The 16,230-nt window shown below is 35.2% G+C and overlaps 4 protein-coding genes and 1 non-coding gene across 5 annotated transcripts; 3 read left to right on the forward strand and 2 right to left on the reverse strand.

The window, feature by feature from the left end:
* The first annotated feature begins 3 nt into the window (after positions 1-3).
* LOC126675050 (light-harvesting complex-like protein 3 isotype 1, chloroplastic) lies at positions 4-1,896 on the forward strand. Its single transcript, XM_050369623.1, has 3 exons — positions 4-641; positions 817-954; positions 1,529-1,896. The coding sequence occupies exons 1-3, from the start codon at positions 287-289 to the stop codon at positions 1,780-1,782; spliced, it is 747 nt and encodes a 248-aa protein (XP_050225580.1). The 5' UTR covers positions 4-286; the 3' UTR covers positions 1,783-1,896.
* A 4,351-nt stretch (positions 1,897-6,247) lies between these two features.
* On the forward strand, positions 6,248-10,226 carry LOC126674081 (uncharacterized). Its single transcript, XM_050368454.1, has 8 exons — positions 6,248-6,779; positions 7,101-7,240; positions 7,331-7,430; positions 7,534-7,632; positions 7,835-8,182; positions 8,888-8,980; positions 9,070-9,276; positions 9,609-10,226. Exons 1-8 carry the CDS (start codon positions 6,462-6,464, stop codon positions 9,870-9,872), a joined length of 1,569 nt encoding a protein of 522 aa, XP_050224411.1. The 5' UTR covers positions 6,248-6,461; the 3' UTR covers positions 9,873-10,226.
* Positions 10,227-11,804: 1,578 nt separating this feature from the next.
* On the reverse strand, positions 11,805-12,000 carry LOC126675949 (U2 spliceosomal RNA). The gene has a single exon (XR_007640130.1). It is a non-coding gene; the product is annotated as a U2 spliceosomal RNA (small nuclear RNA).
* Positions 12,001-12,567: 567 nt separating this feature from the next.
* LOC126674256 (ankyrin repeat-containing protein BDA1) lies at positions 12,568-14,361 on the forward strand. The gene is made up of 2 exons (XM_050368678.2): positions 12,568-13,258; positions 13,440-14,361. Exons 1-2 carry the CDS (start codon positions 12,644-12,646, stop codon positions 14,184-14,186), a joined length of 1,362 nt encoding a protein of 453 aa, XP_050224635.1. The 5' UTR covers positions 12,568-12,643; the 3' UTR covers positions 14,187-14,361.
* A 312-nt stretch (positions 14,362-14,673) lies between these two features.
* On the reverse strand, positions 14,674-16,200 carry LOC126673704 (uncharacterized). Its single transcript, XM_050367939.2, has 6 exons — positions 15,949-16,200; positions 15,769-15,852; positions 15,357-15,606; positions 15,159-15,255; positions 15,005-15,070; positions 14,674-14,897 (listed from the first exon to the last, which is right to left on the reverse strand). Exons 1-6 carry the CDS (start codon positions 16,106-16,108, stop codon positions 14,700-14,702), a joined length of 855 nt encoding a protein of 284 aa, XP_050223896.1. The 5' UTR covers positions 16,109-16,200; the 3' UTR covers positions 14,674-14,699.
* Between the last annotated feature and the right edge of the window lie 30 nt (positions 16,201-16,230).

The raw sequence follows: 16,230 nt of genomic DNA on the forward strand, positions 1-16,230 counted from the left end.
CTAATATGTGCGTTCGATTTTTACCGAACCAAACTGAGATTTTACTCAAAACCGAATAAAAGAAATTTATAAAGATCTAAACATTTTCAAACCGAACTGAACAGAATCACTCCGAAAATGTTCACATCAATCCTTATCATAGATTTTACCATTTCATAGGAGCCCATAACCTTATAAGACAGGATAATATTATTTATGATACAAGTATGGGCCATTTTCCTACTTATTATCCTACCATTTTAACCGATTGAAAGAAAAACCAAACAGCTTAGAGCATTCAATATCCATGGCTGCCATTTCCATTTCTGCCTCATTGCAGAGAGCTTGCAGTTCCCATCATGTCACCACCAATAAACAGCAGTCTCAATCCAGACCCGCACGCTCTCTCGGGTCGAAACAGGCGACTCATGTTGTTACTCTAAATGTTGATGAAAGTCCAAAAAGTTTAAGCATACCAGAAGAACACCACAAGTCTGTTTCTCAATCTGATGGTCTGAAGAATGCTGACAGTAAATCGAACGGTTCTGAAACAGAATTCTCTGGTCCGAAATTTGTTGATGAGCGGTGGAAGAAGGGTACTTGGGATCTGAATATGTTTGTTAAGGATGGTCAGATGGATTGGGATGGTCTAATTCTAGCAGGTAATTAGTTAACTCTAAGAGGTCGTCGGTTTAAACACCGCCTACGCTGCTTTACTAACATCTAACACCCGAGACTCTAGCAGTCGGAACCTTTCTATGTTAAAAAAATAACTTCTAATTTCACAAATCAATGTATTTTATACTATGTTTTTCTATAATCTGTTTGGTTTTGCAGAAGCAAAGAGAAGAAAATTTCTTGAAATGTACCCGGAAATATCCACTAATGAAGAACCTGTGCTGTTCAGGAGCTCTATTATTCCTTGGTGGGCATGGCTGAAAAGGTCATATCTGCCTGAAGCAGAACTCATAAATGGTTTGATTTTCAGTCTCAGAACACTTTTTCTTTATTCATATGCTGTCATAGCTTATGTAGCAAGCAAATAAATTATCAGAAGTTTGGAATTTTGACCATTATGCTATTTGAGTCAATTATCCATTCAGTATTAAAAATACCGAGTTCAACAAATGCGCGAACCACTCAAAAACGATTCCAAAAATAGTCACAATTGATCCGGTATTAATGGAATCGAGTTCAAAGTCGAACTGCTCGAGTCAAGTTTTGATTTGAGCATCAAAATACTCATGTCAACAAACTCATGAACTACTCAAAATGATTCAAAAAATAGTCGAAATCGATTCGATGTTAGTGGAATCAAGTTCGATTGTGAGATACTCGAGTCGATTAATGTTTCGAGTATCGAAATACTCAGCTCAATAAATTCACGATTCTAATTGATATTTGAAATGAAATCCAATCAATTTCGAATTGAGTTTCGAGCTTTGAATATTAAATATAGAGAAGCTCCGAACTATCAACTCGACTCGGTTACACCCTAGTCATAACAATATATGTATATCTGAACTCTTGCATTTGGTTCATACCATAGGTAGAGCTGCAATGGTGGGATTCTTGATGTCATACGTGGTGGACGGATTAACAGGGCTTGACATGGTTGGCCAAGCTGGCAACTTTATTTGCAAAGCAGGACTTTTTGTTACAGTTATTAGCATAATGGTCCTCAGACGAACTGAAGATTTTAACAACCTCAAGAACTTGGCCGATGAAGCTACATTGTATGATAATCAATGGCGGTCGTCTTGGAAAGATAGTACCAGTGGTTCAGATAAAACTGGAATCTGAAAATTAATCTTTATTTTTTTGCATGTATGTTCTAATTTCCATAATTAAATAAAAATTGTAAAAGGATAACGAAAAATAAATATATTTACAAATCTATATGCATTTCAAGTGTAATACAGGAGTGTTTATCTCATGTAACCATTGCGCCACGTGCCAATGTAGGCCTAGCCTGAATGGTTAAGGCGTCTCTAAGTGCATCGAGAGGTTGTGGGTTCGAACTACGCCTCGGTAATTAACAACTAACATGAGACTCTAAAGAGTCGATTTCCACCTTTGATAAAAAAAAAAAAGAAACCATTGCGCCACGTCATTTTTATATCAAGCTAATGAGCATTTGCGATAGGAAATTTTTAATTATTATTTATTTTTTTATCATTTAATTTTCCACATGGCTAACGCACAATTGGTTTGTTGCACGAATGACATGACGCAACGGTTGTGTTGTATAATTATCCGTAATACGCTCAACTCACTTATATTTAATATTTAATGATTTTTTTCAAAGATAAAATATTTATTATTAATAGTTAATTTGTTGAGAAACCAACTCCATAACACATTGTATACTTGATATTTTTATTGTTCAAAAGTTAGAAAATTTTTATAAGATTAATTTTTTCTATATTAAATTTATTTTTTTACTACATCTTAATATCTATATGTCCTTATTTATTTGACAAAACTGTATATTTAGATATATCATCCTACTTAATAATTTCTATTTATAGAATATTTTAAGTTTTATTTTTTTAATTTTTTTTAATTACTTCCTTCATCCATAATGGATGAGTTTATTTGACTTATACTGTCACGACCCAAATTATTGAGCCGCGACTGGCGCTAGAGAATGGGAGTGGTAGCTCTGAAACCCGTAGCAAGCCTAAAATCGTTATTAATTTTTTCGCAATTAAAAACATATTATTATATATAAAACGTTTTCAGAAAGCTCGTTTAAACATTTTATTAATAAATATCAAAATCTCATATTACTTTCTGAAAACCATTAAAACACGATTCGTCATAGCTAGGGTCTTACAGTGCGATATCCCATATCCAGCCCTGCCCTACTTCTAGTCACAGTCACTACCAATCCCACATATGGTAATTGATTGACGAAATCAAACGGTTAAACATTACTGTTACGCACAGCTTCTTATATCAGAATTCATATTTCAAATACCGTTTGAAAATAAGCGTAAATCTCATATAGACACATACGGACTACTGCAGCTCTAAAGGACAACGTGCTTTGTGCAAGTCAAACGACTTCCAACACAAAGGAGATGGTCTATCTGATCCGACTCCGATCACCTGAAAACAACAATGGTGAGGGGTCAGTATATGGGGAAATACTGAGTGAGTCTGCATTTTACTAATGGTATTATCATAAGAATATAGCATCGCATCTCAAGAAAACAATAATATAAAACATATAAACATGTATTTGATCCGTACGAAACTAATATCCTAGCATGCGACACATTTCTCGAATAATCATTATCAATCAACCCAATCGTGAATATCAATCGCGAGTCCAACTCGCTGGTGGCCCAGCCACTAGATACGGGGACTCCAGACTACACCGTAGCCGAGTACTCACTCGTATCAAAAACCCAATCGTAAATATCAATTGCGAGCTCAACTCGCTGGTGGCTCAGCCACATAAATTTTATAATCATCATCAGCTCCCAGCTGTATCAAGTCATTTCTCAAATGCAAACATACTAGACTGACTCAATACTGGTGATCACACAGCCTATTGACACCCAATAGGTAGCTAGTTTCTTCGGATCGCATACTAGTCTTTCATATATAAACTTGATAAAACATATAACATCTGAATCAATCATATGTAATGCGATGCGTATAAACAATATACGTATATATATGAAAATAACTTTTATACTAATAATACGCGAAAGTAAATTTGCCACTCACTGTGACCGCTATCCCAAATTGCATTATCGTCCGATCATGTAGGTTCCATGCGTCATTCGATTACGTAGCTATTCCCGCTCGTCGGTCTAGTAGCTTGACGGTTCGTCAATCACCTATTCAAGTTACCGTACGTTTAATTCATAAACGTCGTCTGAATACTAAAACCCTAATCGTAAGCGATGTGTTTTACGTCCAAAAATCACGTTTTCGGAGTCCAAAAGTTACTATGGGGTTAGGGTACTTCATGTCGGGCCTCGGAATGGCATTTCCATGAAGAAACATGCTTGGCACATCGTGCCAAGCCTCCCTCACGTCGTGAGAATGGTTTCTCACGTCGCGAGGACCCTTCCTTACGTCGTGAGGATCATGCTTCACGTCGTGAGGCATCCCTCACGTCGTGAGGATCATTCCTCACGTCGTGAGGAACCCTAAACAGACCAATAGTCTGCCTCGAGGTGGTTCCAACCTCTTAAAGACCCTTAAATCTATTCCTTCATACTCTCATATCACTTTAACACAAAACCCATATCGAAATCCATCAACAACGTCAAAACAATACGGTTACGATTAGTTCGACACGTTCATGACATAACAGCCCTAAACTATTGATTTCCAGAGAATCAAACATCAAAATTACCTTGATTTTTAGGGCTGATAATATAGAGAATCCTTTCCTCTTTCCAACGCAATGAGAATCGATCAATTCCGAGTCCGAACGAAGAAGTTATGCCGATTGGAAGTTCGCTTGCTACACGAGATCATGTCTCACGTCGTGAGACACCCTTAAACAGCCCCAAAACTTTCCTCGACATGCTTCCGACATCCCTAACTCGTTCCGACATGTTTCTACATCAATAATACACAAAATTCAACTCAATAATCATCAAAAACGTCAAAAACGACGTGGTTACGATTAGTTCGATTCGAACTCGATGTGGGCAGCCCTTTATTATTAAATTTCAGTACTCAAAATGACAAACTTACCTTGGTTTGCAGATTGAGGAATATAGAGAATCGAATTCCGAACAAATCGATATAAAGAACGCTCAATTTGGACGAGAAACGACGAAACGGCGACGGATCGAAGTTAATCGCCGAAAACCCTTTGTCTGTTCCTTCTTTCTTCTTCTGATACCTTTCCTTATTCTTAAGGAATGTATGTATATATCTTGGCTAATTAGCCACTTTAGTCCTCCATTTCTCTAACTTAAACCAATTCTCTTTTAAACTTTCTAATTTAACCAAATGGTTAAATTATCCTTTTAACTCAATTACATACGTATTATTTATATCTATATAAATAATACTAACCCAAAATTATTATTTTCCGTCAATGATCTCTTAATTACTATTCTCGAAATTTAGTTGGCTAATTTTCACTTTGGTCCTTGAACTTTTCAAAAGTTGCAATTTAGCCCAAAACACATCCGCGTCCAAATTTTAAAAGGTCTCCGATTGATCCGAAACTTTTACCACATATATTATAAAACATTTCGTGGACCTTGGCGAAATAATTTCCATTTTAAGTCGTAGTGGCTAAATTACCACTTTAGTCCCTGTACCTTATTTCGAGCTTTTCTTGACATTTTTCCTTCTAATTCCAATTCTAACTTTAGAATTGAAATATAATATTAAGTTTCTCGAAAATTATTTCCAATATCACCACCCTGGCGAAACAGGACTGGACACGTAGTCCAATTAAATGCTTAAATATTTTGGGGTATTACATATACATATTTAAAACAATTAATTTTCCTAGTAAAGATTATACTAATACTCTTATTAAATAATTAATTTATTTACTATTCTAATGCCCTTTTGTTAAATAGTGATTCAAAATTACTCATAAAAAGTGCATTAAAATATTTTTATATTAAAATTATTATTATCTAATTCATAATTAATTTATAGTAGTTGATTAAAATTAATTCAATTAAGTGTATTTTAAATATTTATAAATAGAAATAATTTTAATTTCTCTAATCTCTTTTAAATATATATTTTTTTAACAGAGCACATATATTAAAAAATTAATATATATTTATTTAAATGAAAAAAGCTCTACATTGATATAGTGACGATAAAGTGTCAATGAGTACTATCTATTCCACTAATCAAAGTAAAGGAGAATAATGCTTTTTTTTAAAAAAATTATCATTAAAATTTTGAACATTGAATATCTATAAAGAGAGCATATACTCTAAAACATTAAAAATGGAAATCAACCCATATTAATATTAACTTATCATATTTATTTGATAAATACTTTATTTTTAGATATAACATTCTAATCAATAACTTCTATTTAATATTTTAAGTTTAATTTTTGTTTATTATTTTTAATTAATATTTTTTATATAAAAAGTAGTAATGTAAAATTTGATACTAATATAAAAATAAATTACATCATTTACTAAATAATTTAAAATAATACTTTCATTGAAATTCACATTTATTTTTCTTTCTAGAAAAGGCAATTCAATCCCAAAGGAGAAGTACACACACGTTCACAACAATTCGATGATAAACATAAATGCAGTAAATCAGAACATCCAATCCTATCATAAATGTCCCCAAAAATGAAAAGTCACATCAAAATCAAATTAATTAGTTGCAGCTGACAAAACTTTGCTTCACTGATCCAAACTCAAACTGGCCCAACCAACCCAATCACCACCAACCAAACCCAACACTTTAAATCAAACCTTAAACAATCCATTGCTTCTCCAGAACTCATAGAAATGTCATCTCTCACTAAATCCCCCAATTTGCCGTCCTCACCGCCTTCTCTCATCGCCGACGAAACCTCCGACGCCGAGCGCCGCCTCCGTGATGCGGAGGAGCGGTTACGGGATGCTATAGAGGAGCTCCAACGCCGTCAGCGCGGCCAATATCCACCGTGCGATCATCCACCTGATGAATCGTGTGTTGCGCATGCAATTGGCAATCTTTGCCAAAGCTTTCTTCTCTCTTACGGAGTTAGAGTTGGCGTCGGGATTTTACTTCGCGCTTTTAAGCTTGCTAAAGGACAGTCTTACTCTTCAATTCTCGATCTCAAGGTTTTGTGAAACTTCGATTTTGTGAAATTTTTTAGGGTTTTGTGTTTAATTTGCGCAATGTGTGAAATTCTGAACTGAAATATTGATGAATCGGTCTAGTGGTCTAAGCCCTGGTCGCTAGTTCAAACCCCGGCGACTCCCTTTTTTAAAAATGAATGGTTAGAGCTGGACTGCTGACCATTATAACCCGGATTTGCCAGGTATGTGGGCTTGCGGGCGGTCCAGATCCCGGGGTTTGACAGTGATCATGGGCTTTGGCTTATGGGAGTGAGTCCTTGTTACCGGAAAAAAATATTGATGAATTTTTGGTTCTGTATGCAGCAACTTGTATCGGAGAAGGATTTGATAGTGAGAGAAGAAGCATGTCGTGTTGGTTTATTATTTGGGGGATTTACAGGGTCTTATCATGCAATTAGATGTTTGATGAGAAAAATTAGACGAAAAGAGACGCCTTTTAATGCGTAAGTGTATTTCATGTCTTTCAAGTTTGTGAAATATATAATACAATTGCTTTGTTTATAGTAACATTGTTTAAGGGGTTGATGGGGCAGAATTTTAGCAGGTTCGGTTGCAGGGTTATCTGTTTTAGCTTTAGATGATCCTAACCGGAGGCGAACTCTTGCTCTTTATCTTTTAGCTAGGCTTGCTCAGGTATAGAAATGGTTTCATGATTTATATGATCAGATTCATTGCGTTGATAAAAGTTTGGCATTTTTGTTTTTAGTAAAGTAACAATTGGCTGTTTGATTATCAGTGTTCTTATAATTCTGCAAAATCTAAGAACAAGTTTCACCTTTGGGGAAGTCATTGGAGACATGGTGATTCGTTGTTGTTTGCTTATGCATGTGCTCAGGTAAATCAGAGTTCAAATTTTGTTTGTTGGATGTAATGTAATTGTTCAATAAGATTGGATACCAGTACTTGTTACCTTTATCTGTTTGTCGAGTTGGGTACATTTTTGAAACTTAATCCATTATCAGGGAGAAATTGATTGAAGCTCTGTATGATTATTGATTTTGTCTTTAAATTATCTAATTGACTTCATCATTTTCCAGGTTATGTATTCATTTGTAATGCGTCCTGAGAGCTTGCCAAAATCATATCACGATTTCATTCAGAAAACTGGGCCAGTTTCTCAGCCTGTATACAAGGCTGTGAGAGATAGCTGCAGAGGTGCCCCAGTGGATGTTGCATCACTATCAGCCTATTTATCTAGCAGAGGGAAACTTAAATCAACAAAGCTTGAAGAGTTCCCCTCTATTATTCCTTGTTCTGTTATTCATCCAAACACAGACTCGTGCTTAACTCATAATGCTAATGCTGCATCAGCTACATTCAGGAAAACCTTTCCACTTTACTTCTCATTGACGTTTGTACCATATGTTGTTCTGCACCTGCAGAAGGTAAGCCTTTGACTCAAGCTCTTATGCTACATTTTAGTTTATAATTTTTCACTGCTTATTATGGAGAACCAAGATAAGAGAATTGTTAGTTAAACTCTTCTCAAGCCCTGACATCATCATGGAGACTAGAGAGCACATTTTTTATTTTCTCCACCAAATTAGAACCATCAAGGGCACTTTACTAGTTGTGATCCTGCATTATCAGGTTTCGGTGAAGGATAATTTGGAGTTAAATTTATACTATTTTGTTGCACGTCCAAGTTTATAAGCTGCAATACCTAGAACAATTAGTGATGCGACCTTTAAGATGATTTACATCTTGGCTGCAGCTTTTCTGTTGGTTGCATTTCACTTAAAATCTCTTGGTACGTTACGTGGATTACTCTCACCTTAATTTTAATATTTGAAGCTATGTACTTCAACTATTGCTTATGCAAAATCTATATTTAGTCTATAGTTCGCAATGCTTCGTAGCTCAGGTAGATATTCATTGGATTTGTGTATGGCATAAGGAGGCATCTATTTTCTTCATTTCTATTCATCGAACCATAATATGTCTTCTTGTCATCATTGAGCTGGATATTCTTTTGATTCGACATGAGCTGGGGCTGGGAAAGGGTTTATGTATTTCTAGTCAAGAATGGTAATAGCGTCTTGCATCTGAAGCTAATTTATCGTTCTTCCAATATTTTCCTACTCTTCAAGTTCATGGAATCACCTGCTCGCACATGTTGGCTCGCTCTTAGAGATTCTATTCGCTCAACCACATTCTTGTCTGCATTTGTTGGAATTTTTCAGGTATATAGTAATTACACTGTTTTATTCACCTTTTCTGTTATTAAAATAAAACTGATGATATGTTCTTAATTATTTATGGATGATTCAAGGGGGTTATATGTCTGCATAGAAAAGTGGCAACAGTAGACCACAAGCTTGTATATTGGATTGCAGGAGGAATATCAGCACTCTCAGTTCTACTGGAGAAAAAATCTAGACGTGCTGAACTTGCCTTGTATGTTCTACCGCGATCTGGAGATTCATTATGGTATATATTAGTTAACCGGCACTTGGTTCCAAATATCAAGAATGCAGAGGTATGACTTTTGTGAACATTTAGTTCTGCATATACACTTTGCATTTTGGCTTAAGGTCGCCCTCAATCCACATTCTGTACTTGCTTAGTTCTAGATGTTGCTTGCTTCTTTTTTTGACATTATAATCCAATCATCCATCATCGGAAGACGGATACTAAACATGTATGCTGGGCAGAATCAATTTACTAGCAATGTGCTCACGGCAATAAGATTGTTAGATAAAATTATGTTTCAGATTAGTGGTGAAGGGCGCTTAGGTTTACTATATTTATTTTGACTTAATGAAAATTATATTAATCATTAAGTGAATAGCTGGTTGGATGATGTTGCAGGTGGCCATATTTTGCGCTTGCATGGGAGGAATAATGTACTACTTAGAACATGAGCCGGACACCATGGCTCCATTCCTCAGGGGTCTGATCCGCCGTTTCCTCGCCAGCAGAATAAGCAACCCGAGCCCTCCCAGTCGAGCTGCTTCCTATACATACTTGCAGGCACTTGATGCCATGAAATCGCCAAAGCCACAAGAGAGCAGGGAAGCTGCGAAGACTGCATCATCTCAGAAATATAATCTTGAATCCATTCCGGGGCTGTAAGTGTATTTTGGTGGATCGTATGTTACTCTACGCAATCCGCCATAATCATTCTTTTACAATTCAATTTAAAAATCATTTGTTAGATGGCAGAGGGTTTCTGCTTACTTCAGTAGAATCAACCACTATGAGATGAATAATATCTCATTCTTTAGATTTGTGTCCCGTGCAAATGTGTTGAGAGGGATTAGGATTTATTTCATCTTGAATACTCGAGGAAGTATTCCCCACCGGAACAGGTTTAAGAGAAGACGACTGAAGGTTTTCAGTGAAATAATGATAGGTGTAGCTATTTTAGATTGCCATTTTTCTTGTAAAAATGATTCCCTCAAGTAATATTCTTCGACTGTTGGCTTATTTTGTGAGTTATACTCTTGTTCTCCTGAAAAATGTTCTGGTTTTTCCATGCAAATTGGGATCTTGATTTACCTCCCAGATAAAATTTTGTATATCAAAACATGTATTACTAAGTTTTAGAAGATTGATGAAGAAGCTATTTTAACCAGCAGGGAAACTAATCTGAAAATTCAAGGTGGTTTTATTATGGGTTAATATTATAAAAATTCACTAACATTGCACGTTTTCTCATTTTAATCACGCGGTTAAAAAATCGTCATTTTTATACACGAACTATCAAATTTTATCAAATTCATACACCGTTCAAAAATCCGGTGAAAATTATTGAGTTGGCAACCAGATAGTGACATTGGCATAACGAATCAGATAGTGACACATCAGCAATTTTTGCCAAATTTTTGAACGGTGTATGAATTTGAGAAAAATTGCTAGTTGGTGTGTGAAAATGATAATTTTTAAACGGCGTAATTAAAATGAGAAAATGTGTAAAGTTAGTGAATTTTTATGACATTATCCCTTTTATTATTACTAGTGTCGTTTTACGTGTTTCACACGTGGCTCGTAGCGTGACTCGTCAAAATATTATATGTATGTTTAGTTAATAATTATTTTATAATTATAAATTATATTTAAATGTAAATTATCAAATAATTATTGATATAATAGTTAATAATCATGAGTAGTCTATCTTATTATTTATAGAGAATATAAATTAAAAATATTAAATATTAATTAAATTAATAATAATTTAAAATTCTAAACGATAAATTAATAATTAAATAACAATTATTAATATTAAAGTAGTCTATTTTAGTTAAAACTCTAAACAATTATCTCTACATAGTATTATAAGTAGTTTATTTTAATTAGTACTCTAATTATAATTAACTTTAATAATTATTTTAATAGTTTTCTAATAATAATTATGTTTTATAAAGTAAAAAGGACATTAACGTAAATATGCTTGTCTTTCCCGCTCTCTCTTCCAATCCGTACTTTTATATATAGTATAAATTATTGGAATGACGAGTTTTTATGGTAGGAATTGAACCCACAATCTTAGCGTTTATCATTTGTTTATTCCATTTATGTTATTGTCCAAGTATTAAAATACTGGATTAAACTAAACTGAAAAACTGACAGATTGGACTTATATATATTTTTAAAAGTCATCCGAATTTCCTTACTTTTTTTATATATATTTTTAAAAGTCATCCGAATTTCCATACTTTTTTTAGTTATTTGTCTTTATTTAATATTTATGTCTTTATTTAATATTTGACGTGGACTGAATCTATCTAATAATTTTTCGATTTAAATTTATTAATTGAGTTAAAAGTGATAAATTACCATTCATGTTGGTGTAAAATCTTATTTCTTACATTTAATTCATACGAGATTGAGCCTGTTTTAAAAACATAATAACCATATTTTAATGTTATTTGCTTAATTGAAATTAGGTGGGTTGTGTAATTTTCAATTAGCATTCAATTATAACATTAAAGGTGCTGCTGCGATTCGATTTATTAATTATTTACCTGAACCGATTGTGCAAAGAAAATTTTAAAACTCAGTTTGGAGGGGTGAGCCAGGCTAGTGCAGTAGTGCAAAGCACAAGCGACTCGTGAGGACTCCAGCAGCAAGCTACTGTGATGAGCCCTCCCCCTTAAAAAATAAATTTAATATCGTGTGGGCCGATGACCCACATATCAGATATTAAACTGATAAGAACAGATACTACACTTGATCTTAGCCAAAAGGCCGAGAAAGGTATGAATTGTTAAGAGCCTTCTCTGTTATTTTATAGGGATTCTTTCAACAGCCATGCATCTTCTTCTCGATGTGGGAATAATTGCCCTCTATAAACTTTCTTTTCCTCGGCTAACGCTGCATACCAAATTCACTCTGCGCGAATGTTAACAGTTAATTGAACAACTTTCTGAATTTGGTTTGCAAATTAACACAATGACAACATATATAATAACATCCGAATTTATTTTTTAGATCTCAGCTGCTCAAATTTATAAATATATTAACGACTTGCATACATAAAATATACTAATTCTCTAGTTAAAAGAATCAGGTGCAATATACAAATCATATTAATCAAATACAGCAATTGAAAAATCCGATTAGACTTAGTTGCTGCCACTTTATGATGCAGTATTGGCTCAAGCCTGTAACTTTTCGTGCAAGGCTCATTACATGAACTATGGAGAATTTTTCAAACTTTTTTAGTCAACAACAGTATCTTATAATTTAGATCATGTGTAGTCTAATTTTCATTTGAAATTTTCCAATCAAGTCGTTAGAATGATGACATGAACATATTAAAATTACCTATATGATAATAAAATAGCATTATCTTTTCATTCACTGCATAAAATTGCCTTGGTTTGGTATGTATTTACAAGGGCATGACAATAACACTGTTTCTACCCAAGAAAACTTCATACGAGCACTTGATCACTACAATGGATGCAAGGTTGTATGAGGCCGCTCGAAGAGGAGACACGGATCATTTGCACCAATTGCTTCATGAAAACCCACTTATTCTGGAGATTGTCGAGAGTCCCCTTATCATCGCTTGTATCGCTGGGAAAGTTGAATTTGTCAAGGAGATAATAAGGTTGAAACCAGAGATTGCCAAAGAAGCAAATCAAGATGGCTTTAGCCCCATTCATATAGCTGCTGCTAATGGCCATGTTGATATTGTTAATGAACTTATGAAAGTTGACCCCAGCATTTGTCTGCTAGAGGGAAGAGACAAAATGACTCCCCTTCATTATGCTGCCATCAAAGGGAAAGCTGAGGTCATTGGTGTTTTGCTTTCCAGTTATCCTGAATGCATCAACGCTGCGACTGTTCAGCTAGAGACGCCTTTGCACCTTGCTGTCAAAACTAACCAACTCGAAGCAACAAAGTTAATGGTGGATCGAATCAGAGAAATTAAGAAGGACGAAATGTTCAACGTCAGGGATGAGCAAGGCAATACCGTCCTGCACCTTGCAGTCTGGAAGAAACAACGCCAGGCAAGTAATCAGCCAGTTCTATTCATTTTGAACTTCCTATAGATTTTTCAACAAATCTATCATTTCACCGGATTTTACATAATTTTCATAATTTGACTTTTATTTAATATTTAAGCTAAGTTTTTCAGAAATATTCAACTAAAAACTATAATTCAGGAAAAGAAAGTTGCTGTTCTTGCAGGTGATAGAACTGTTACTTGACAGCAGAACATGCCCAGGCTCGTTGGAAGTGAACGCCACGAACCATTATGGTCTCACTGCCTTGGATGTGCTTCTGCTATTTCAAAGTGAAGCAGGTGATCGAGAAATTCTTGAGATCCTGCAAGCTGTTGGAGCTAGGAAAGCAAGAGACATTGCCCTTTCAACTATTCCTCATAGTCAAACCCTTAGAGATACATGCACAGCCCCAGAAACAGATCAATCACAGCAAACTAGCGTAGAAGACTATTTTAAATTTAAGAGGGGAAGAGACTCTCCCAGCACAGCTCGTGACACACTATTAGTCATAGCTATTTTGGTTGCAACTGCCACATTCCAAGTTGGGGTCAACCCTCCCGGAGGTTTTTGGCAAGATACATATAAAACAGACACAAAAAACAGCAGCAGCAACATCCAGGCACACAATGCAGGCGAGTCCATTTTGGGCACTAGAAATGTAATTGGATTTAGCTTAATTATGTTTTTCAACACACTAGGGTTTCTAGTGTCTGTCTTCATGATCAACATCCTCACATGTAGATTTCCCTTGCAGTTTGAGCTGCAAATATGCTTGGCTGCAATGTCTTTCACCTATAACACTGCATTAATAAATACTGCACCAGATAAGCCAAGGCTCTATGTCATTCTAGTCAGTACAATTCTATGTTCACTAACACCAATCCTCATGAAGTGGGGCAGACGACGTATAAGGAGCTTGAACAACGTCTAGCAACTTTCTCTTGCTTTCACCAAGTACCTTATACTTTGTAGAGTGTATGAATCTCAAGTAATTCAGGTTGTATAGTCCGTAATATATATGATAATTTTGAGTTTCTTCTGCATATTAAATAACATGATTGAGTAGTTGAGAAAGGCTTGCTATGTCCTCTCTCAACTGTTCGATAGCCTTTGCAAATTGTTTTTCATTTGACTAGGCAAATAGCCATGGGAACATGTCATCCAAATTAAACAATACAATTTATGCATATCTAGACCCTGCACTTAAAAATTAGGACGCCTACATGAAAGTAAGCGAGAGAAAATGCAGGATGATAATATGATTTATGAGGCAAATTATCAATGAACAGGACAAACAATCACGAATGACAAGGACAAACAACTGATAAATTAATTAATTGTACTCTTATGTAAAAATTAAAAGTAGAAAATTATCGGCAAAAGAAAATTCCTTATTCGCACAAGCAAGGGATACACAATTTTAAAAGTGTAAGGTTTTATTTTATTAACCATCAAGAAATTTACATATCTTATATGTTTTATTCCCAATCTTACACTCAATGCCACTGAATTTACAAGTAAATATATGATTTTGTGATGAAACCCGACTGCTTGATTTATTCATTTCTTCTTTGACGACCCTCTTCATGGAATCACTGATGTCCCCCATTGCCCAAGCCAATGATATATGTGGGCGTGGATCCTAGAGCAGCAGAATACTGTTAGTTCAAACATATGCACAAGCCATTGCTTTCTTTGTAAGAAAAAGAGAACACTTTAGAAATCACACGTATCAATTGATTCCCCCACCTTATAAAACTCAGGAAGATTAAGAAGCTTATACACCAAATTAACTGATTCAATTTGCTTGGTGATCTGAAATAATCAATATCGAAGTAACGAATTATATACAGTACATGAGCAAACAATTCAAGCAATGTAACATATAGTTTTACCAACATACCTCAGCTAATCCTCCGGTAACAACTTCTAACGAAAGGAAAGTGCGAGTCTTCTCATCATTAACAAAAACCTCCCACTTACTAAAATCAATCCAATATCTACATTGCAAAAAAAGAAAACACAGCATTCTCAAGTTAACAGCATCATTTTCAAGAATTGTACAAAAATTCACACTGTGATCGTAAAAAAAGAAAGTTACGGCTTTTTCAACTGAAGTCGTTGGCGAAGCATAGATACAACAGAATCAATCTGATGCACTCGTATCGGGACAGTTCTACCCAAGCTAATGTGAAACTCTCTTCCTACCGCGATTTGTTCAAGCTTTCGATCATCTTTACGCAGAGTATCAAGTGGAATATCGACATCGACAACATGAAGACCAGGCACAAGTGTGGATACCTTCTTCAAAAATAAGATAATTTCTTTCTTTGAAGTTGCTGGTATGTGAACTGATAAGCATAAAAATTAGCTGCATGAAACACTGCTTATGAATTTAATTCAATGAACAGAAAATAAATAATCACATTATGTGATTATTTATTTTCGGTTCATTGAACCTGGAATGTACAGCCAAACCTGGAATTCACATTCACTAGTAGTAGAAGAAGAACCTGGAATGTACACGTGTAAAGCGTAGTTGCCTTCAACATGTTCAAAGCTCCTCACACGATTTGGCTGGCAAGCTTGAAGGTAATCTGCAGTTTGTCACAGAGACAAAACGTCGAACATTTGGTGAGCATTAGTGAAATTAAGTGTAAGAAAACAAAGAGACTAAATGAGTTTGTTAATACCTATAGAATTAGGCGGCACTAGAAGTGATACAGGTGGAGGTGGCAAAGGTGTAGTAATCTCCGGTGGCGGATTAGGAACCCTAGCTGTCGCTGTTGAAGGAGGAGAATCGGAGTCTGAATCTGATGATACGTCGCCGTATGAGGCTATCAGAGCTTCCATTTTGCCTAAGGTCTCTCAGACGGCGAAGAATTAAGCAAGCATCTGGTTAGAACGACGACATTTCGTGTCCGGCCCAAGTCCATTAACCTCAACGGCCCGTTTATTTGAAACGTTTAATACGT

The sequence above is a fragment of the Mercurialis annua genome, linkage group LG3 (genome assembly GCF_937616625.2).
Source record: "Mercurialis annua linkage group LG3, ddMerAnnu1.2, whole genome shotgun sequence".
NCBI lineage: Eukaryota > Viridiplantae > Streptophyta > Magnoliopsida > Malpighiales > Euphorbiaceae > Mercurialis > Mercurialis annua.